This window comes from Lepus europaeus, chromosome 15 (genome assembly GCF_033115175.1).
Source record: "Lepus europaeus isolate LE1 chromosome 15, mLepTim1.pri, whole genome shotgun sequence".
In the NCBI taxonomy this organism is placed as follows: Eukaryota; Metazoa; Chordata; class Mammalia; order Lagomorpha; family Leporidae; genus Lepus; species Lepus europaeus.
Genome location: NC_084841.1, coordinates 59,703,711 through 59,726,421, shown reverse-complemented (window position 1 = coordinate 59,726,421; position 22,711 = coordinate 59,703,711). Strand labels below are relative to the sequence as shown.

General features: G+C 48.1%; 1 protein-coding gene across 1 annotated transcript in view; it reads right to left on the bottom strand.

Annotated features, from left to right (window-relative positions):
• The window catches only part of ARHGEF28 (Rho guanine nucleotide exchange factor 28), a 330,489-nt gene that overhangs the window by 33,350 nt on the left and 274,428 nt on the right, over positions 1 to 22,711 (bottom strand). Inside the window, 8 exon segments of the mRNA XM_062212247.1 lie at positions 1,338 to 1,820; positions 10,348 to 10,395; positions 10,494 to 10,532; positions 13,901 to 14,001; positions 16,200 to 16,331; positions 19,380 to 19,562; positions 20,636 to 20,727; positions 21,768 to 21,946. Coding sequence (XP_062068231.1) covers positions 1,338 to 1,820; positions 10,348 to 10,395; positions 10,494 to 10,532; positions 13,901 to 14,001; positions 16,200 to 16,331; positions 19,380 to 19,562; positions 20,636 to 20,727; positions 21,768 to 21,946 — 1,257 coding nt within the window.

Sequence of the window (22,711 nt, the reverse complement as noted above, 5' to 3'; positions counted from 1 at the left end):
GAACACAGGAAAAGTACAATCATTTCTCTGGCCACTACACGAGTGCCAGAAAGTCCTTACTCCTGATAGAACCTGGCAATCAAGCCTTCAGTGAGAGGGAAGTTACAAGTGTTGCTCAGTCCTCCCACCCCCTTTTAATGAGCTAGTCCCAGAACTTCAATTCCCGGTGCACAGCAAGTCTTATGAAACAGACAGCATAGACAAGTGTCCTATGCCATTAAAGTGCTTCGACTTCATTTTAATCAGAGAAAGCACCACTTCCATATCTACTAAATAGAAAAGTTTTTTCTATTTAGTTTTTGATGCAACCTAATTCTTTCATATGAGCTTACCAACTTTTAAAACTTTGCACACTACAGATAAAAAGTAAACTTGCATGAAAAAAATAAGTTCCTCCGATGAACAGAACTGTCAGACGCCATGAGAGAGGATGCAATGGAACACAGACTCCCCTGAAAGGTTCTTCCTGCTCCATCATGAATTCATACAATTCATTTATTACTAGTGAAATGGATTTTGAATGAACCAAATCAGATTTACAAAGATGGAATAAAGTTGGCATAATGGAATAGTGTCACACTTGCCAAAGATACCATCTGAAATATACCTTATTAACTCACTGGTCCAATAAAAGGTACATCTATCATAGAATATGGTAGATTATTCTCATCCTCTCATAAAATAGATCATATAAAGAGGGTCCTTCAAACAGCTGTTGTGTAGCACGCATGCCTCCAGGACAGCTCGCCCTTGCCTTACAGGGCCTCACAATTCTGTGTTCCTACCTTGGGGAAGGGCATCTCAGAGCACAAAGATTTGATAGGACTCAAACTTTTAAAATTTCCATTTTTAAAGCCAAGAAACAGGACCAGCATATTGGTATAGCAGGTAACACCACTGCCTACAATGCTGGCATCCCATATGGGCACCAGTTTGAGTCCTAGCTGCTCAATTTCCAATGCAGCTTCCTGCTAAAGCGCCTGGGAAAGCAGCAGCAGATGGCCCAAGTGCTTGGGCCCCTACCACCCACGTAGGAGACCCGGATGGATCTCCTGACTTCAGACTGGCTGTTGTGGCCATTTGAGAGGTGAACAAGCAGATAGAAGCTCACTCTCTCTCTCTCTCTCTTTCCCTCTCTCTGTAACTCTACCTTTCAAGTAAATAAATACATCTTAAAAAGCAAAAGTCAAGATACAAGTGCAGTGCCTCTGATAGTTCCCAGCTTTTGCTCCCTACAAACCAAGAAACTCTTAGGAGCTCAAACCCCCAAAGACACAGAACAACCAGGACTGAATGTGTCCACGGGAAGCTGCTGAAACCCTTCAGGAGATCCATACCTCCTTGTCCCCGGCAGGAAAGGCGACGGGCAGGCTCCTCTGGCGGCCGTGCTTCCAGCGGCACAGCAGGCCCTGCTGGACGCGCACCTGTTCCCGTTCCCGCTCCACCATGCGCTGGCCCTCACGCAGCCGCTCCAGGTTCTGCTGGTACTCCTGCAGCTGGTGGTCCAGCTCGCCCCGGTTCCGCAGCAGCAGCTCCTCCTGGGACTGGCACTGCCGCTCGCGTGCCTGCAGCAGGCTCTCCTTGGCCTCCTGCTCCCGCTGCTGCTGGTCGCACCTGCGGTGCCAGCGCCATTGCTCCTGCTGGAACTGGTGCTGGAGCTGGTGGATGTCCAGCGCCTCGCGTGGCCTCTCCAGGTTGCGGGACTTCTCCTGGTCCAGAAAGGGGCTGCCTCGGAACGAGAGGCCCTGGGCCAGGCTCTCCTGCTGCTGCAGGACCAGCTTGTGGATCTCAATGTGGCTGTCCTGAATGGTCAAGGCAGCCTGGGAGAGAAGAGAGGAGAGGTAACTACACGTAGTAGGGCCTGGGAATTTATAAAAAAAAAAGAAGAAGAAGTAACTCAAAGCCACAAAATTGCTCAGCAGTATCTGCAAAAGAATGGGCCCATGACTCCCACCCACACCAAAATCTGCAAATGCTCAAATCTCCTTTATAAAATGGTGTGGTGGGGCTGGCACTGTGGCATAGCAGGTAAAGCCACAGCCTGCAGTGCCGGCATCCCATATGGGCTCTGGTTAAAGTCCCAGCTGTTCCACTTCCATTCAGCTCCCTGCAACTGCCCTGGGAAAGCAGTGGAAAGTGGTCTAAGTACTTGGGTCCCACGTGGGAGACATGGATGGAGTCCTGGCTCCTGGCTTTGGCCTGGCCCAGCTGCAGCCATTTGGGGTATAAACCAGCAGATGGTAGATGGATCTCTTTCTCTCTCTCTGTCTTTCTAATCAGCCTTTCAGATAACAAATAAACCTTTTAAAAAATAGTGTAGTATTTGCATTTAACCTATGCAATCATCCTGTATACTTTAAATCATCTGTAGGTTACTTATACTACCTAATATAATACCCACATCATTTCATTCACATGAATTCAGCATAGCCAATTCAAGTGCTGCTTTGTAGAACTTTCTGGAATTTTTTTTTTTTTTTCAAATCTTTTGGATGTGGAGTTAGCGGGATCCACAGATGCAGAGCTAGTGACCACGGAGGGCTGGCTGCACTCATCTCCTCTCCTGGAAATGTGGTTTGTTGCGGCTGCTGGTCAATATTTACATTATGTCTTCTGGAGGAGGACGCTGTGCATAAACGCCTAAGACTCTGCTCTGCATGTCGTTCGCCTTCTGAGGTCTCCCCAGTTAGTAATTCACAAGAATTTAGGGATCTATATAAACCTACTAGTACCCTACACTTGCATCCCAAACCAGAAATTACTTTCATGAACACATAAAAAAATGAAAGTCAACTGTTTGGAGACTTCTGGTAGTTTTTCATAACACAATGCCAAAGAATAACAGCTAATACCATTTAGAGGAGAAATGTAAGTGGCTAAAGCTAGTCTCTATATTCCATATATGACAACAGAAAGGTCACACACAAAAATGAAGCTGAAATTCATTTGCTAATAGATTGCTAACAGAAGGCTGAAGAGATTAAGAGAAAAATAGATATTATAAACCCCAGGGGCCTTACCAACCAGATTTTAAAAATGTTTTGGGTTACGGTATCCGCCTATGAAAAGTTTGGCAGCATCACAGGAAATAATTACAAAGATTTGGAAGGCGTCCACAAAACCAAAACAAAAAGAAGAAAAGAAAAAAAAAAAAAGAAAAAGAAAATCACTGTGAATGCCCTTGGAAGCTTTTAATTTTAAAAGTTCCCATGGCAAGTGCAAAGAAGTACAGAAGGGACGAACTGACCACGGACACGGCCTCGGCACAAGTGCATGTTGTGACTCGATATGAGAACACCTGGCTCTCCGAGGGATAGGTTCCCATTTCTGCTTCCTAAGAACTTTCAGAGCTGTCCGTGTGACAGATGTTTGGGAGATGGGGATTGACCACTAGTCCTTTGTTAGCTCAGCAGTTTCCTATGCTTTCAAAATGTAAAGAACTAAGATTATTTGAAATTTGTACTTTTCTTACTTAAGCATGTTTTTATTGGGGCTTTTGAAAAAAAATTCCTGTTTTGAAATTGGAAAATTGATTTTTAACATTTCAGACTTGTTGGGATCTTTGATTAATGGCCTTCAGGAGGTGTTAACAGAGAACAATTATTATCACAGAGAACAGGCATGATCTACTATGCTCTTTTTTTTTTTTTCTTTTTTTTTTTTTTAACTTTTATTTAATGAATATAAATTTCCAGTGTACAGCTTATGGATTACAATGGCTTCCCCCCCCCCAATAACTTCCCTCCCACCCGCAACCCTCCCCCCTCCCGCTCCCTCTCCCCTTCCATTTGCATCAAGATTCATTTTCAATTCTCTTTATATACAGAAGATCAATTTAGTATAAAGATTTCAACAGTTTGCACCCACATAGAAACACAAAGTGAAACATACTGTTGGAGTACTAGTTATAGCATTAAATCACAATGTACAGCACATTAAGGACAGAGATCCCACATGAGGAGCAAGTGCACAGTGGCTCCTGTTGTTGACCCAACAAATTGACACTCTAGTTTATGGCGCCAGTAACCATCCTAGGCTGTCGTCATGAGTTGCCAAGGCTATGGAAGCCTTCCAAGTTCGCCGACTCTGATCATATTTAGACAAGGTCATAAAAGACAGGGTGAGGATAGTAACCAATGATCCTAAGAGTGGCATTTACCAGGTTTGAACAATTATACAGCATTAAGTGGGGAAGAGGACCATCAGTACACACATGTTGGGAGTAGAGCCATTGGTGGTAGAGTAGAGGTTATGATTACAAAGGAATGAGGCCCAAGTGCGCTAGACAGGGCCTAGAACAAAGGACAGAGTCATTATTAGAGGAGCTAAGAAAGGTGCTGTCTAAGCTACAATTAAGTTTTCTGATTGAGAGGCAAATAGAACCTGATAGAAGGGGCTTGATAATAATCTGGTGGGCTTTAGGCCTTGTAAATTCAGAGGCCCAGACCTATCTATCTCTTCACATGGGGTATATCCTAAGGGAGGTGTGAACCTCCTAGGGGAAGGCACTCTGTTGACTTTCATTACTTGGCTGGCCTGGGAGGAGAGCTGGCCAGGTAAAGGCAGGCGGCATCTCTAACAAGAAATTTACAGTTCTGCCTGCAATGTTGCTGACCCTACTTGACCATCCCCTCAGCTGCAGTGGTCACTTTGGAAGTTGGGCTGAGTGAAGGGCTTTTCAGCTTAGAGCCAATAAGATCTGTGGCTCTGACCTGGGCATCCTTCGACTCCAGGGCAGGTCCATTTCCAGTGATCCAACTCTTGGCAGAGCTGCCAGGGCTCTTCACAAGCTGACTTCTGCTGAAGCCCAGGCTTACCACATTGAAAGCCACTGCAGTGGACTGGCCTGTTGGGTCTCCTTGAGGGCAGATCAATGTACATGTCAGCCATTAATAGGTCTGCCACCCATTGCTTCTGATGCCGAGCTTTCTTTTCCTCCTGGTTTGTTTTAAAGCAGACCAGAAGATGCAAGTCAAGGGAGTGCCCATGTCCCATCTCTAATCTTCGGTGGCCTGAACTACAAGTCTATAGTCACAGGCATGTTCTGTAGTAGTTTTTCTAAGGTAGACAATGCCCATGAGGAAAATTATATTCTCACTTTAAAACTTTCTTTCCCTTTGGTCTGAAAGGGAGGTTTTTTCTACTTACTGTATACTTCGCTGATGGCAAAGTGAATCTAGCTATGAGATTATTATTTGAGTTCTTATTTTGGCTATGCTATTGCAGAAAAATGTTAGCCATCTCTTTTATAAGGTCTAAAGATTAAATTGTGCATCCTACAGATTCCTTCATAATAGAATTAGTTTCCTACCTTGAAGAGAATAGAGAAATGAAAGAACAAGTTGGGCTTAGAATAGAGAAATGAGGGAGCAAGTCCTAGATCGCTTGCTGACAATAGCAATATCACATGAATACTTAGCAAACCGTTTCAACCATTAGATAACAACTTAAGAAAACATTTACCAGAAGGTCCAATGCCTTCTATAAATTTTAAGAATCATGTATTTGAAAACACCTCTTAAATATCTAACATGGTGTAGTTTGTTTAGCCAGTAAACTTAAGCACAACCATCTAAAATGTTTTTAGTTTCTTTCTACCAACAAGTCTAAAACATATGATACACAGATTCAGGTCCCACAAATTAAAATGTATCTTTGATTGATTTTAGCAGCTTAAATTTATGGACAATCTTATCTATAAGCCATTTAAAATAAAACTCTTAATAAAATTTCCTATGTGGACATACAATATGTACACACATATAATATAGCATAATAGACCAATATAGCAATTTTAATAATAGCTTTTAAAATCTTTAACTCTTTTTGTAGATTGCCAATTGATTTGAATTGCTTTTTCTTTTTAGTAACCTCAGTTAACCATACTTTCTCTCAGTTGGTACTGTTAATACATTATTGGCTTCATCTGTTTACAGAACCATCCCAAAGTACTGAATACAATAAAAGTGGCTGGAAAAAGTCCATAGGAACCTATAGGAGGACAGCTAAACACAGAACCAACAACGCTTTAGTTTTATGAGCAGCAGATATTCAAATTTTTGAAAAAAGCACATATTTAAATAACCCATAGCTCTTAATAAAAATTCAGCTGTTTTTGAACAATTAGAATTTAACAGACATCAAGAGAACATAATAGATTACTTTAACACATTGCTTTAACAGAGCATCAGAGTTTAATTCTATGTCAAAGAGAAATTGAGCTTCCTGTGATCTTTTGCTGTGAGGTTTCCTTCCTTTACCTTCTTTCATATTGGTGACCATGTTTCTGTGTTTCTGTGTGTAACACATCTTTAAGCATCTTTTGCAGGGCAGGATGAGTGGCAACAAATTCTTTCAGTTTCTGTTTGCTGTGAAAAGTCTTAATTTCACCTTCATTCACAAATGAGAGCTTTGCAGGATATAGTATTCTGGGCTGGCAGTTTTTCTCTCTTAGTACCTGGGCTATGTCTCGCCATTCCCTTCTAGCTTGTAGGGTTTCTGATGAGAAGTCTGCTGTGAGTCTAATTGGAGATCCTCTAAGAGTGATCCGACGTTTCTCTCTTGCATATTTTAGGATCTTTTCTTTATGTTTCACTGTGGTGAGTTTGATTACAACATGTCGTGGTGAGGATCTCTTTTGGTCATGTTTATTAGGGGTTCTATAAGCTTCCTGTACTAAGATGCCTCTGTCCTTCTCCAAACCTGGGAAATTTTCTGCTAGTATCTCACTGAAAATGCCTTCTAATCCTTTCTCCCTCTCCATGCCTTCAGGAACTCCTAGAACCCGAATGTTGGGTTTTTTAATAGTATCCTGTAAATTCCTGACAATATTTTTTAGATTTCTAATTTCTTCTTCTTTTCTTTGGTTTGCCTGTTTCCTTTCCTGTTCTCTGTCTTCTAAGTCTGATATTCTCTCTTCTGCTTCGCCCATTCTGTTTTTAAGGCTCTCTAATGTGTTTGTCATTTGATCTATTGAACTCTTCATTTCATTATGATTTCTAGTCACTATCAGAGTTTCTTGTTCCACTAGTTGTTTCATTTCATTTTGATTCCTCCTTAATATTTCACTTTCACGAGAGAGATTTTCTATCTTGTCCATGAAGGATTTCTGTAGTTCAAGAATTTGTTTTTGAGAACTTCTTAATGTTCTTATCAATTTTTTGAGATCCGCTTCTTGCATTTCTTCGATCTCATCATCTTCATAATCTTGAATTGGGGTGTCTTTTTCATTTGGGGGCGTCATAGTTTCTTCCTTGTTCTTGTTAGCTTGGTTTTTGCGTTTGTTGTTTGGCATGTTGGAGATATTTGGTTTCTTCACTGTGGTGTTTTTTCTTGTTACACTATGGCTCTATATTAAGTGGACTGTCTGCTTTCAATGGAGCCTTAGAGGCTTGAGATGATTGTGGACTGAGAGCTGTGTTTGGTTCCTCAGGGTTGAGGGTGTGTCAAGGATGACACTCCCAGGTTGGGTGTGGTAAATCTCTCTTTCTTTTTTTGATTTAAAAGGGAAGTAATTCCGCACAGCTGAACGTAATTGCAGGTAGTTAGCAGGCAAATGATATACCCACAGGAGCCAGAGATCGGAAGCTCTTTCCCAAGGACCACACAGGGAATCTCTGCTGCCCTCAGTGTGGGCTCCAATTCTCCTGCAGTCTCCCACTGGGTTGCCAAGTTAGATGCTAATCTCCTGTTATTTCACCCCTCCCCCCAGAGTCAGGTTTTTCTGCTAGGCTCAGGGCTGGTGCAGACCTGAGGTCGCCCTGCTTATGACGTATCTCCAAAATGGCGCCTGCTCTGTCTTGCTCGCCTGTGAGAGGTGAGCGGAGAGAGAGAAACTTGTGTCCGTATCAGTCACTTTTTTTATTTTTTTTTCTCTCTCTTCTAGTTAGCCTGGTGAACTTTTCCCCACGGAGTTTCAAGCCTCGTTCCCTCTAGCCTCCTCTTTCCGCTTGCCTGCTGGTATCTCGGGCTATGGAGGTTCGGCTCACCTCGCATTCCAGCGCTGGTGCGTTGAGTCTGCCGCTGGTGTCCCGAACTTGGGCTCCCACGCTCTCCACGCAGGTCCACTGTGAATCACTAGTTCCGGAAGAGTTTCCTCTGCTGTTTCATCCCCTACTCTTCCTTGACCCTGCAGTATCTCCACTTATATTAAACTTTCTCTCCCCCCGGACTAAGTGTGCTTCCTGCCTATTCCGCCATCTTGCCGCCTCTCCCTACTATGCTCTTTAAATACGAAACAATTAGCACTTATTCAGGACCCACTCACAACTGCTGACCTGGCAGAGAAAACCGTAGACTGTACATCACCACTTAATTCTCCCTGATCCTCAGGGCATCCGCATGGTAAAACAAACAGAAATCCATGATTTTAAATGTCAAAACTACCATACACAATGCTAACTTTCATGTAAGGGTTGCAACGAGAGCAATTAGTGCTAGCATGAAGCATTCTTCATACCCACTTCACACTTAGGGTAAGAGCCTTCTCCTTCCTGGAGTCTGAAGTTTGCATTCATATTGAGGACAGAGACCCATACTTGTTTTCCAAATTGAGGAAAATTCTCAATTCACCTGCTCTTCACTTTACTTTGCTGGCTTTCTCTCTGTTCTTTCCCTCCTTCCTTGTCAATACTGCATCTGTGACTCTACCCTCTGAATGTAGAGGTCAAACTTCATTTCCTTCTGATTCAAAAATTCTTGTTTCTGTAAAAACCCCAATCATACGTAAGATGTTCAATTTGAGAATGCATAAGCCCATACGCTTAGACCAGTTCAAAAGCTTTGGTGAAGAGAATCCTCTGTAGACCTCGACATTTCCCATGCTACTCCAACCTAATGTGATGCAAAAACTAGATCATTGAGGTCACTGAGGTTTTCTGAACCCTAGTCCACACAGGCCTGCGCTCAGGGCACGACAGGAGAAATGCAACCTTGCGAGCGTTTTCATCAGATGAACAAGCCAGATGCCCTAGGTCTTCAACCCCCAAGATCTAATGTACTATCCCCACTATATATCCCTTCTCAGTTGACAGTTAAAAGAAAGAATATTTGCTTTACATGATAATTTGATCTCTACAAACATCTATCCCAGAGCAGCATATCAGATGTAAGAGGCTAAAGGCCTTCCCCTAAATCATGAATGAGACAAGGAGCTTATTCTCAACAGCATTATTTAACACATCTGCAGAAGTTGTAGCCAAAACAGTAAGCAAGAGGCCCACCCCAGTACTAGGAATAATGTGATAGCAAAAGCCTAAGGGATTGGAAAAATAAATTCCACAAAATGTGGTCTGATTCAATCACTGAGAACTATGGTGTAGATCACCAGGTGATGAGATGGAAGTGATGCTGGTGAGTGTTTACAACCTGACTCAAATCTGCAGGGATGCACAACAACACGGTTGTAAGAATTCCTTCTGGGGCTGGAGCTGTGACGAGCAGGCAAGGCTGCCGCCTCCAACGCTAACATCCCATATGGGCGCTAGTTCAGAGCCCCAGCTGTTCCACTTCTGATCCACCTCCCTGCTAATGCACCTGGGAAGGCAGAAGAGAATAGCCCAAGAGCTTGGGCCCCTGTGCCCATGTGGGAGACCCAGAAGAAGCTCCTGGCTCCTGGCTATGTATCGGCTCAGCTCCGGCCGTTGTGGCCATTTGGAGAGTGAACCAGCAAATGGAAGACCTTTCTTTGTCTCTCGTCTCTTCCCTCTCTGTCTTGTAACTCTGCTTTTCAAATAAATAAATCTATTTAAAAAAAAAAAGCTCATGGAAAGAGCATATTATGAAAAAAGAATGTATGGGTTTCAAAATTGTTCTGCACCAAAATAAATGTATCTTTTTAATTCCATTTTCCAATGAGCGCTGGGAAGTTCCCTCGTAAGCAACTTTGGTCCCATTTGCCGCCATGTGTTCAGCCCTCAGCACCGTGGCCAGCAGAGGCAGGGAACTCCCTAACTGTTGAGTGGCTGAATAAGCAAAAGTACGAAGGAGCACAGGAAGCAGTTAACCACTCTAAAGGCCTAAGGCCGCATGTGGAAGTGAAAAAGCTTAGGTGTGAACCAAAGTTTTCACCAGAAAACGTGAAGCCAAGCCAAGTCATAAGCATCAGTATTTTTTAAAGATATGAACTGTTTTATGGTTTCAGAGAAGAACAGTATGAAATGTAGCAGGGTGTTGCCGCGTGATCACCAAAGCAGGCACGTTCAAGCCATCGCGCTGAGGTCCACGTGGGCGGCTGGCACTCACGTCAGATCGTTCCCTACCTCTGAAACGCTCTCGCTCCTGCAGTCTGGCAGTCATTAACGTGAGGTATGTGAAGAGAAACATTGACAAGGTCAGAGAGCCAGTTACCTGAAGGCTATACAGGAGACGCGTTAAATTCTGTATGGCTTGCAGAATCTGAAAAACAAGGCCGTGAGTGTCAAATTCCCGAGAAAGCTTTCATTGTCCACAAATTGAGAGAGGGTGCTGATCACTGAACGTATGTAGGAGCTCACCTCTGACTGCGAAGAACCTGGGAAACTTCTGCATTCCACCTAAAACACATAAACACACAAGAAAATGAGCGCACACTCTGCTTCGGGAGAGCCACCCTGTCACGCGGGGAAACGTCTGGCCTGAGTCAGTCACTCCAGCCTCTCTCAACTCGATTCCCTGTCTGCACCCACGCTGTCTCCTTGCCTGAATGGAAGCCTAGGGAATGAAGCCAGCAACGAGAGCCCCTCCCTGCAAGCTCGGTGTTTGAGCTGCATGGCCACTCTCACCCAAGCATCCCTCCAGACAACCAGGGAGGACAGCAAGAGGCCCTGCAGACGCTAGGTGGCAATGTTCACCTGTGCAAGCCACACTCTAGAGTGACCACTCTGCGGCCAGGTTGAAGTCTCCTCGGCCAGGCTGACCTCTTGCATCCAAGAGGCCAGATCTGGACACTCGAGAGCATCGTGCCTGGTGCTGGAGCTCCATGATGCCAACAGAGCCGGTAGCTGGGGACCAACTGGGAGCAAAGACAGCTTCCAGGGGGCGCTGGGCTGGCCTCGGCCAGGTCCTACCCCTGTCGGTCAGGGCTTGTGGGCCCAGTGATTCCCACAGCACATGTGCTGTCAGCAGAAGCCATGAACGAGAACACAAGAGCCCACCTGCTCCTTGGGGACAGGGTCCTTGTCTCTTCCACAGCACACATGAAGGGTGTGTGTGAAGAGTGGGGTTTCCAGTCTCCGGGATTGAACTGGACATCTGCGTGTTCATTTTCTATCTGCTCTCACTATCCTAGTGACACATTGGACTCTCTGGGCTTCTGGTGCATTCGCAAACCCAAGGGTGACTCCTGGCATCAACTGGCACTCAAAAATGAATGCCAGGCCGGCGCCGTGGCTCAACAGGCTAATCCTCCGCCTTGCGGCGCCGGCACACCGGGTTCTAGTCCCGGTCGGGGCACCGATCCTGTCCCGGTTGCCCCTCTTCCAGGCCAGCTCTCTGCTGTGGCCAGGGAGTGCAGTGGAGGATGGCCCAAGTGCTTGGGCCCTGCACCCCATGGGAGACCAGGATAAGCACCTGGCTCCTGCCATCGGAACAGCGCGGTGCGCCGGCCGCAGCGCGCTACCGCGGCGGCCATTAGAGGGTGAACCAACGGCAAAGGAAGAGCTTTCTCTCTGTCTCTCTCTCTCTCTCTCACTGTCCACTCTGCCTGTCAAAAATAAAAAAAATTAAAAAAAAGAAAAAATGAATGCCTATGAGGTGAATCTGATTGTCCTCCATTCAATAAATAAGCAATGATCACCCACTAAACTCCATACTGTTTTCTATAGAAGGTCATCAGATTCCCTCGCCTCCAGGAACCTACAGTCTAAGTCGGTGACTTGCTTTTGTCCCAGCAAACCTAAGTTTAAGCTGTTAAAAAACAGTCGGCTATGGGAACATTCTCAGGTAACTTTGAACTTGTGGCTGAACGGGATGCATTCAGGCTGATGGTGCCGTGAGGAGCCTACAGGTCTCTTTCCTCACACTGCTAATCAGACATGGCATTGCTAAGTCCCCTAAGGAGAACGTGAAAGGCTGCAGAGAAAGCCAAGAGGCGTCAGTCCTAAGCCCTCCCTTACAGAAGACAATGGGACCCAGAAGCCCGGACCTGTCTGAGTGGGCAGTTCCAGTTTCCTTTCTGATTTTGGCCTTGCCCATCCACATTCTATAACTTTTGTCATACCAAGGTCATAGGTGACAGAGTTTTAAGCTCTGTAAAACCTGGAAACACAGCAATGAATAAAATCGCGCCGCATGTGGTTACTTGTACTCAAGAACATCACATCACCTTTTTAACAGAGTTGGGCTGCCACCTTGTGGTACCAGTGCGTAACTGTGTAGGTGACGCACAGAGTGTTTCTCCTCGTCAGGTAACTGAGTCAATATTCTTTCAAGATTCTTTTAGAAACTTGTTTTAACCCTACCTTAGTACAGAAATTAATAATAAAATACCTACTGTATACCTTTTAAGGTTTTATTTCAAGTGATTCCTATCTACACATCAGTTTAATTTATCAAAATGTGTTCAAGGCAAAATTTCCCAGTGACTTTCATCCAAGCAGGAAAGCTTGGCGCTGATGCTCACCTGCACAAAAGGGAGGCCTTAGGGGCGGGAGGCATTGCCACTCCGCGGATTCAGCTATTCCTGACAACTCTCTCCTTCCTGCTTACTTTCTAACAACATAAAAGCAGCTGCAAGCTACGAACGTCACACCAAAAAGCAAGATTGTCCTAGAAGGATGAAAAGCGGGAACATTTTAATAAGAAATAAGCCAGGAGGCTGAGTCAGAAAAAGGGATGCAAACACCGCATTCTCCTAGTCACTTTGGCCCTGCAGAGAACGTTGAGTTACAGTTGTCTTCTCAGCGGATTTTTTTTTCTACATCCTTGGACTTGGTTTTTCAGTCATACACAATTTATATGAAAAATACAGAATATATCAAATGTGACACAGATAAGAGAAGGCCTGCCATATGTCATTTCCCACAATGGCCCAGGCTGGTGCTCAGGAATGCACCTAATTCCATTTCAGATAAAGCTCAACTCTCGAGCCTCAGACAACACCAAGCAGGCCAACTGGCTGCCTCCCAGCTTCAAGTTTGGACTCTTTCGCTATTTCTGACATCTCAGTTGCACTGGAAGTTAACAGAACATTTTATGCATTTAATTTGTAAAGACAGAGTTATAGCCTTTGTACTAGGGATACTTCAGAAAGTTTATGGAAAACGGAACTAAACAGTTTGGGTGCAAAAGAAAAAAAAAACCCTGTGAAACCCATGCAAACAGTTTTTCTCATAGTGTGCATTTTCCATCAATTGTTTGAAGATCCTTCACATACCGAGATGCAATGGGAACTACTCTGCCCCAAGCAAAAACTGGTCAGATTAGATTTAAAAAAATCTACAAAAAGTAGGTGAAATGCTGGTGGTAACAGGAAAACAGTTTGATAGGAGAGGAAGTTCAAGGAATGTGGAAGAAGCAAGAACATCCCAAAGTGGAAATTAACTTCCGCTACATTAGCGCCATCTGGTTGCCCAGGGGCCCCAAATGCCCAGGCCCGGTGCTCAGTGAAAGTTTCCCAACGTAGTGAGCGACAAGCAAGGGTGTGCAGTGAGAAAGGGAAGAGCGGAAGTCAGACAGCGCAGACAGCACACACAGGCGGGCTTTCCATCCGGGGTAATGACTTCTCGGTTGTGTGTTTACACCTACATGACACAGGAAGAACAAGCACATTGGAAGGAGAAATAAGTTAGAAAGTCTAGAGACAAATGCTGAAATTCACGGAGCACAAATGCAGAAAAGCACTTTCACTGCACTCGTGGCACCTGAGGCTGGTTCACGACACGACGTGATGGGTGCTGGGTGCTAACAAAGCGGTTGACAATACCTTCTCCACCGCATCGGGGATCTCCTGGCCGGTTCCCACACCCTGGGTCCCGCTGTCCTCATCCCAACAGCCTCTTCCTTCTGCCCCCTCTGGGCCAAGCGCTGTAAGCACAACATTGAGAAAGAAATAAAAAAGATGACATCAGTCAGCAGCCAGCCACTGGGTCCCCCACACAGCTGACAAAGCAATGCCACCTGGAATCATGCATGCGGCGTCCTCTCCTCAGAGGTGTCCCTGCCCACGCGGGGCTCACACGCTCCCAGCCCAGAGACCACCCCACACAGCCCGGGTCCTTTCCACGTCTTGCTCGCACTGAGAGAGCCGCGCGCTGCTGGGGGCATACAGAGTGCACCACAGGGCTCATGTTCAGTGATGGGGAGGAGCCTCGTGGGGAGGTGGGTAGAGCCGAAGCATGCTCTCTCGGCAGTGCGCTGGGTGGCCCGTCTGAGAGCAGCGGATGAGAAAGGAGGCTCAGGTGGAGGAGTGCAGGGCAGGAGGCACCCTCCAAGAGGGCTGGAGGTGGCTGATGGCAGCTCTCTAGGATGCCAGGGGCCGCTTCAAAGAGCATCAGCAGGACACTCGTTCTGTTTGCTCCCCTACTCTGGGCGACACTTCCTCAGAAGTGGTTTCCCCACTGCTACTCTTCCCAACTCTGAGAGAGAAGCCAAAGGCCCTCCCCATCCAGGGCCGGGCCGGCCAAGTGGAGGCAGGGGATGGCCCGCGGACGGGTCCTCTGTCCCTGCCCTGCTGGCAGGTTCAGGCAGGCACGAGAGGCTCCAGGTAGCCCAGCTCTTCCCAGGAGGCAGCAAACGCTCATCCACCTGCTCCAGTGTCCCAGGGACCGCAAACAGAAGGCTCCACTGGGGTGATGACCTCAGCAGACCAGGGCCTGACTCAGAACCAAGCCTGCAGTCACAGAAGTGCGGGTAGCGCCCTCAGCAACTCTACAATCCAGCTTTGGGGCCCCAGGCTCTAACTCAGCCCACACTGAACAGGCCTGCAGGTTACGAGACCCCACTCCCCTGCCCAGTGCCTTCTCTACCTGAAGCCCGGTGCCAGACCGCTCGGAACAGAGCCTATTAACAGCTCTAGCAGTGCCGTGGGGTCCTTTTGCAACTCTCCCAAGTCTTGGGGAGATGTGACTACACAGGGGAGAACTGCCAGGGCCCTGCAGGAAGGCCGGGCCGGGCCGCCACACGCTCGGAGCAGCTGCAGGGCAGACAGGCCTCCCCAGCTGTCCCCGGGGTGAGGCCGAGCGTGGCAGAGCCCAGGCGGTATTTTTAGACGGCCTTTTCTCTGTGGCATAATGAGGCTCCTCTCTTAAAAGGAAGTCACCCAGGGCAGTACACCTCCCCTGGGTCACAATGAAAAACATATGTGCACATTCTGGAAATAGAAACTCAGGATTAGATAAAACCCAACTTGAACAGGGAAAATAATCATTGGTGCTAGTTAAAAAAAAAAAAACAAACTTACAATTAAAAAGCTATGCTGTTTCCATTTATCTCAATTAACCAAGTTATTCTGTGTCAGTCAGTCCTAAGAAAACTCAATCCTCTAATCTCTGGCTATGAAAGATATTTTATCTCGTGCATATAAGACCTTGTGGGAGTAAGGGTACCACCCACCCATGACGAAAAATGAACTCTATGCTCCTATCTCAAAAACTTTATGGAATTAAGCATTTAGCTAAATACACATGTAGCAGTATGATCAGGTTCAGAGCAGCTAATTCTCTAGATTCTGTTTTTAATGTTGAAATGGTGTTTTAATAAATGAATTCTGACTTGAGTTAAAGGTATGATGATGCAAGTTAACAATCCTTTGGCACTTGTGTGTGTGTGTGTGTCGGGGGCAGGGGGGGGGGGTCCATGTGTTTCCAGCTTCCTGAGTCATGTTTGCTTGGTTAATGAACAGGAGATGAAATTGAAGAATTTTGTGCACTAACGCAAAGACCCTTTTAAAAAAAAAATCAAACAAGTGTAAAAGTCCTCTCACAACTGCATCCCTTCCGTCACCTCAGAAGTGAGGCAGGGGTCTGAGGAAGGACCGCGCGTGGCTGACCACACCACAGCCGCCCCGCGCTCCGTGCCTGCAGCCGCAGCATCAGGACGGTGCCTGCAGGGCGTGGATTTGTGGCCAGCACAGCGAGGCTCTGATCGTTTTCTGATTTGAAAAAATACACCAAGTCCCCACCCCCGGCCCCCCACGAGGGCCAGAGCAGTGGCTTTATTTTCGGGACCTCTCTCAGCTGCGGACCTTGTGCTCGGCTCAACCCCAGGCCTGTGCTGTCACTTACAGGCAGCAGGTGGCCCCGGCAGCTCCTGGGAGCCAGGTGCGTCCGTCCAGGCGGAGTCTGCGCAGCTGTCCTCGGAGCGCTGACTGGCCTCTCCCACCTGCGACGCTTTCACGGCAACCTGCAGGCTCTCAGCTGGGTAGAGAGACAAACATAGACGTAAACAACAGACAGATGATCTAGACCAAAGGTTGGCAAGCTGCACCTGGGCTGTGCCTGCCTCCACATAGGGCCCAGGAGCTACACTGTGTCTTTACACTTGTAAAGGATTGTTGCAAGTACACCCTGCATTCAAAGTTCTCCAACACACACTCAGAATTTACCACCAGCCCTTTGCAGAAGTGCGCTGACCTGCAAACCAGACCAATGCTTTCAGCATCTGCATACCACACAGCACCAGCTTGATTAAAAAAAGTCTAAACCCACTGCATAAAAACATCTCCAATGCAGCATGCTGGAAGACGTTCTGCAATTCAGTTCATTTAAACAGAATAATCAGATGAGAATTTTAAAACCTGGCCAAGCGAGCAGTTCTTGCACACAATATGTCTCTCCACCCTTGCTTTAAACATCAAAATTCAATCTTAACCCTGGGTCAGATTTTCTGGAGAAGATGGGATTTGTACTTTCACTGAGTACCAGAGGTTACTCTGGGGATTCCAGGCTTAGGTCAGCTTAGGAAACACCACACCAAGCAGCAGAAGATTCGGTTTACAATCAAGGCGTTTCAGCGACCACCTGGAAGTGCGTAATTCCGACGGCCTGACACACACTGCTAAGACACTCTGTCCAGTGATTCGATTCAGAAACTACTCGGCATTCAATTCGGGCATCTCCTCTGCTCTAGGAGCCGCTGGGCATTTGGACGACAACGGATAGGCAGGTGGAAAGAGACACATGCATCTGACCACGCTCAGGTACCTGCGGTCAGCTCCAAGTTCTACATCCCAGCTATGACAGTGCTAAAAGGCGCCCATAGCAGGGAGGAGCAGGAGAGCCATGTGAGAAACTGGGCCTGGGAAAAAGTGCATGGGGTTGGGGGGGGGGGGGCAAGGGAGCAGGAGCAGGAAGGCTGCACGGCAGTGAGCGAGGAGGAGGGGGGAGGGAAGAGCAGCAGCCCCTCCGGGCGGCCCCAGGGAGCCCTGCCAGGCGCACTACTGCCTCTGTCCAACCCCAGGAGATGGAGCTCTCACCTTGATGAGAATTCCCACTCGGGCTCTCAGGGCAGCCCTGGTGCTGAGGAACAATGACCCAGTGGGGGATTCTCCAACCTGCCCACGGCCCCAGGCTTCCTGAGCAGCTGGGTCCACCTGTGCTCCTGGCACAGGAGTCACAGGTGAGGGCGCTCACAAACCAGCTTGGTGAGGGAGGATGTTAATGCCATTGGCTAATTGAGAGCTGGGAACTCATTCAATAAAGGATTCATCAAGGATAGCGAGGATGTCTCTGGCTCTCGTCAGCCCACCGGGAAGCCCTTTAGGCTTCACTGCTACAACACATCTTGAACCTGTCCACTTCCTCCACCCCCACTGCCCACTGCCCTCGTCTGGACCAGCGCACCAACATCTCGCTTCTCGGAGTCAGCAATTGCTTCCTCCAGTTCTCCAGGCAAACGCGACCCCTTCCAATCTGTTCTCCGTTCCGCAGCCCAGGTTCTTTCTAGGATACAAAGAAGCCGTGCCACACCCACCACTGAGGCTTCCCAGTGCCTTTTCACCACGTGGAGAGTGACGCCGTTTTAACCACGGCCCCCAGCGCTCTGAGGCCGGGTCCACCCACGCTGCCTCTGCTCAGGGCAGCGTCCCGACTGCCGCCACCCTGGCCTCCTTCCTTTCCTCGGACGAGCCACGGTCACTCAGCCTCGGGGACTTGTATTCACTGTCTCTGTGCCCAGCAATGCTCCCAGCCCCGGATCTTGGGACAGCTGGCTCCTTCTCATCTCCCAATCCTTATGGCAAACAAACCGACTTGGTGGGAGATGTCTTGCCCATCCGAGCCCCCCTGTCCCATCTCTGTGACTTTCTGGGGTTGCCTGGTTCCCTGTGCACTGCCTTTCCCCACCAGAAACTTCACGGAAGGACGCTCAGTGGATGCTGGCTGAACGGCTGGGTGATGCACCTGTGAGGCCCGCTTCCGACAGCCCACTGCCCCTCTCCGGCCCCCACCTTCCTTGACTGTGAAATAGAGATGAACACTCCCAAGATTTCTAAATTCTCCCCCGGAGCTGAAGTCCTGAGGCTACAGGAGAGCCTAAACCCTCAGTGCCATGGGCACCTGCCGACCACACCCCGACGTGTCCCTTCAGCTTCCTCCTCTGAAGTTCCTGCCAGAGGGGACCACTCAGCACCTTCCTTGTGACCATGCATCTGTAAACCACGTCCCGTTCTGGCCACCGCCCCCTGCCAGTGTTCCTTAGGCACAATTCTCCCCCACCTTCCAAACTGCTCAGTCCATGAAATTCTATGAACTCAGCCCTCCCACGAGCCTGGCCTTTCACCTCCTGGACTTTCTCATCTGCAGTGAGCTTACCTTGGCTACCACCGCCCATTGTTATCACCTGGGCTTCCTTAGCTGCACTTTGTCAGTCTACTGCCCGAGGGGCCCTCAGAGAGCTCCTTTTAAAACATACATCAAGCCACCCTTCCACTGAAAACTCTGTAACGTGACCCATCTCACCCTCGTTGGAATTCCGATTCCTTACCTTAATCCACGTACTCTGAGACCTAATTAACCCTTGTGTCTCCTACTCCCAGCCTTCACTTCACTGTACCTGAGGTGCCCTCCTTGCTGTTCCTCAAACAAGCCTGGCACTCACTTGCCTCAGGGCCTTTGCACCTGCTCTTCCCAATGCTGGATCACTGCAGCTATCACATGGCTGTCTTGCTTCCTTCACAACTGCTTATGTGTCAATGTACCAAAGAGGCTCACTCTGTCGAAGACAGAACCACCCCAACTACACCGCTCCCCACCCCTTCCCTGATGCTTTGTGTTTTACACACTTGGTACCCCCTTACATCTCTGCTTCTTTATATTTCACTGCTTTTGGAATACAAATTTGAGGAAGGTAAGGATTCTGTTCTGTCCTGCTGTAGTCCCAGCACCAAGACTACAGCGCGTGTCGCGTAGCAGGTGTTCACCTAACACTTTCTGAATTCGCCAGACCAAGTCCTTGTCAACGCTTACCTTCTTTCAGCGCCGCCGCCAGTAAGGACGCTGCCTGCGGAGGCTCTCCCGGGTCGGGTTTAATGAGGAGGTGGGGTTCCAGGTGCACATCCTCCAGTCCACTCAGTTCTCCAAGCTCGGCATAGATGTGCAGCTTCTCCTCCAAGTACGTGCAAATCTGCTGGTCTTGGCTGCTGAGTATTTCTGTGAAATGACATTCGCCATAGAAGGTTAGCAGTCACACACACAGCAACTAACGTTAAATCCGAGTCGCACGACAAGGGTGGTGCTGCATACATGGCACGGCCCGATTTGAAAGGAAAAGCACGAGTTAGTGGCTGGGCTAGAGCCTCTTCCACTTGGCGCCCGCAGCCGGCAGCAGGAGACTCATCGCTCGCTCAGCTTCCTCTCTCTTTTCTGTAAATAAGGCATTCGCGCAGTGTTCATGTCCTCCCCCATTCCCCTGCTCCAGAAAAACTCGCAGAAGCCACTCTCTGTTTATTCGTGCTGTTTTCTATTAAGACTACACAGTAAGTGCAGGAATGAAAATTGCAGAGGCTCTGTCCGTGGTCAGTAAATACCCACAAGGAAAACAATGCAAGGGCAGAAGCCACTTGGGCCTCAGCGATTCTTAGTCAAAACCAAGCACATTTTTTTTTCTAAACAGCCAATTCCTTTGACCATCACTGGGCACGTCATTTTCCTCGGATTTCAACATGCTACAGAAGTCTTACAGCTCAAAGGGTCCTTTCCTGGCATGGAAGGCACCATGCCTATTCCTCTCGAGGAGCGTTGGAACCACCCAAGTCCATGCTGGCCGCCTACACATGCTGAGTCAACTGGTTGGGCTGGGGCCCAGGAATCAGCATTGCTGAGGTCTCTCCAGATAAGACCCCTGGCAAGGCAGAGTGGAGAAGCATCAAGCCCACCTAATTCCCTTCCGTCATGCATTTGTAAATCAAGGGCCTTGTCCACAAAGTCACCTGGCTGTGACATGACAGTGCTGGGACCTATATTAATCCATCAGGCAGGAAGCCCAACGATCACCTGCAGGACAGTGCCCACACCATGTCAGAAGAGTATGTGTGTGGCTGTCATCTTATTTGAGCATTTCTAGTGCCAGTATTTTTTTTTTTTTTTTTTTTTTTTTTTTTGGACTTGGCTAACACAAGTTAGTTGACTGAATCAACTAGCCCTCCCTGCCATTTACGATGCCTGGGCTTTCCCAACACCCAAGGAGCATACCACAGCCGGGAGCCAGAAGCACAAGTACCAACCTTGGCATTGCTGAATTCTGGCCACTCTGGCTTCAGCTCTCCGCCTCTCTTCGTCAGATTCGCTTGTCCTTCCTCCCTCTTCTTCTGGGCAACTTGAAGAGAAACCAGGCGAGAGAGAGCACTGAAGCCAAAGCCAAGTACACGCAGGCCCATCAGGAGGACACGGGGACTTGGAAACAGAGTTGCTCACAGAGGAGAAAATGCGGCACTGACAACTCATCAGCCCTCCTTGGCTCAGGAATCCTGTCCCCTTGAGTGCACTAAAGGACCTTGCACAATCCAACATGGTTCTCAAAGTCAGCAACACAGGTGACTCAAATACTCCAACACGAACATGTGTGATGCTGGGAGGGCACTAGGAGTGCGCAGTGGGGGACAGAGTGCCAAGGTCCACACAGGTACGACTGAAATAATAATTTTTGCTTTATGTAACATTTGGGCACTTCTACTCTTAATGGCGGTAGTAGGGTTGAGGGGATGAAGGTAGGGGGCCAGGTTGAGTTGGAGGGCGTGCAACGGAGATGGAAGAATTTTAGAGAATGTCGGGATCTCACTAATCAAATTACCAGTAAGACTGACCACTCCAGCCTGGAACCCTTATTTATCAAGACTGTCATTGCAGAAGCAGCGAGGAATAAGTTGCCATAGGACACTTCATCCACCAAGGGAAAAACGTTTATTGAATGATTCCTCAGTACCGGGCACATGGAGAAAGGAAAGACAAGGTCCCTGCCCTCAAGGGGCTTCCAATCTAATTAAACATACATATATACAGAGAATAGCTACAAGGCAGTATATGACAAGCATCAAACAAATGCTTCAGAGGGCAGGTGTTAAAGAATTCCAGGTAAGGAAGAGACCGCTGGAACTGAGGAGGTCTTCATGAGGGAGGCGGGCACGCACTGCACCAAGCCAGGCGGGACACACAAAGGCAGGGGGCGGGCGAGGGTGTTACGTGCAGGGAGGCGCGGAGGGCAAAGCGGCAGGAAGGGGGCTATCACAGGCAGGTGCAGGGGCAGGGGCCAGACCATCCCAGCTGAAGCAACATTTTCATGCAGGAGAGACATGGTTAGAACACTGTCTCCATCCAAATGAGCCCACTCCCAAGATTACAGACAGAAACGGAGGTTACCTTTCCACTGCCTGCTGGATCCGCCTCATCCAGTTATTCCGTTCCTCCTTGGAAGCAGTGTGGATCTCGTACATCTCGGGACCAGCAGACGACGCACTGATCAGAAACATGCCTCGCTCCTCATTGGCAACTTCTCTAGCAATCAGCTTCTGCAGTGAAATAACGGATGGCTTCTGATCCTGCGTAAAACAGGAGGAGGTGCAGGTGAGAGAGCACCCTGGCCAGAGTCAGGACGGTGAGAAACACATGAGCTACAGAAAGCAGCAATCCCAGGTCAACTTTCATTGTACTTCCAACCTTTTCAAAACAGCTCAGAGGTTGGTGTGATCTCCAGCTGAGAGCGTGTGGAGGAAGGAGGATGGACAGGGAGGATTCTGGAGAATATTTGTCCTGGACAACTGGTGGTTCAAAATGACAGCTTTTTAAATGAACAGCCAGGACAGTGTGGCGGGGGGGGGGGGGGACCCAAAATGCTGTGGCCCAGGAAGGAGGGATTTCTCTCGGAGCACACGGGAAGGCAACAGTCTCTCGACTGTGATGGAGAGATTGAGGAGGATGGGGACCTGAAAAGCTCCTTGGACTGGGTAGTTGCAAGCATCACCACTTCAGTAAGATGATGGGAACAGAACCCCAGGGAGCACAGGGGGCTGTACAACTGAACGGTACGCGTTCGAGGTGAGACCCTGCACTCCGCAGGTGCAACTGGCCAGCTCTGTCGCAGAACTTCTCTGCTTCCCCCTGCAGTGCCTCCGCATTCCCCAGACCAGCAGAACCCCAGCAGGCAGCAGCAGGTCAATGCCATGCTCATGTGCCCACCACATTGCCTTGCCCAAAGCTGGCACGCAATAAGTGCCTGCAGAACCACATCTAACGCAAGGCCACCAGACGGGAATAGGAAGAAAGGCCACTTTTTTAGCACCCAAGACCCGGCTCTTCTACCAACA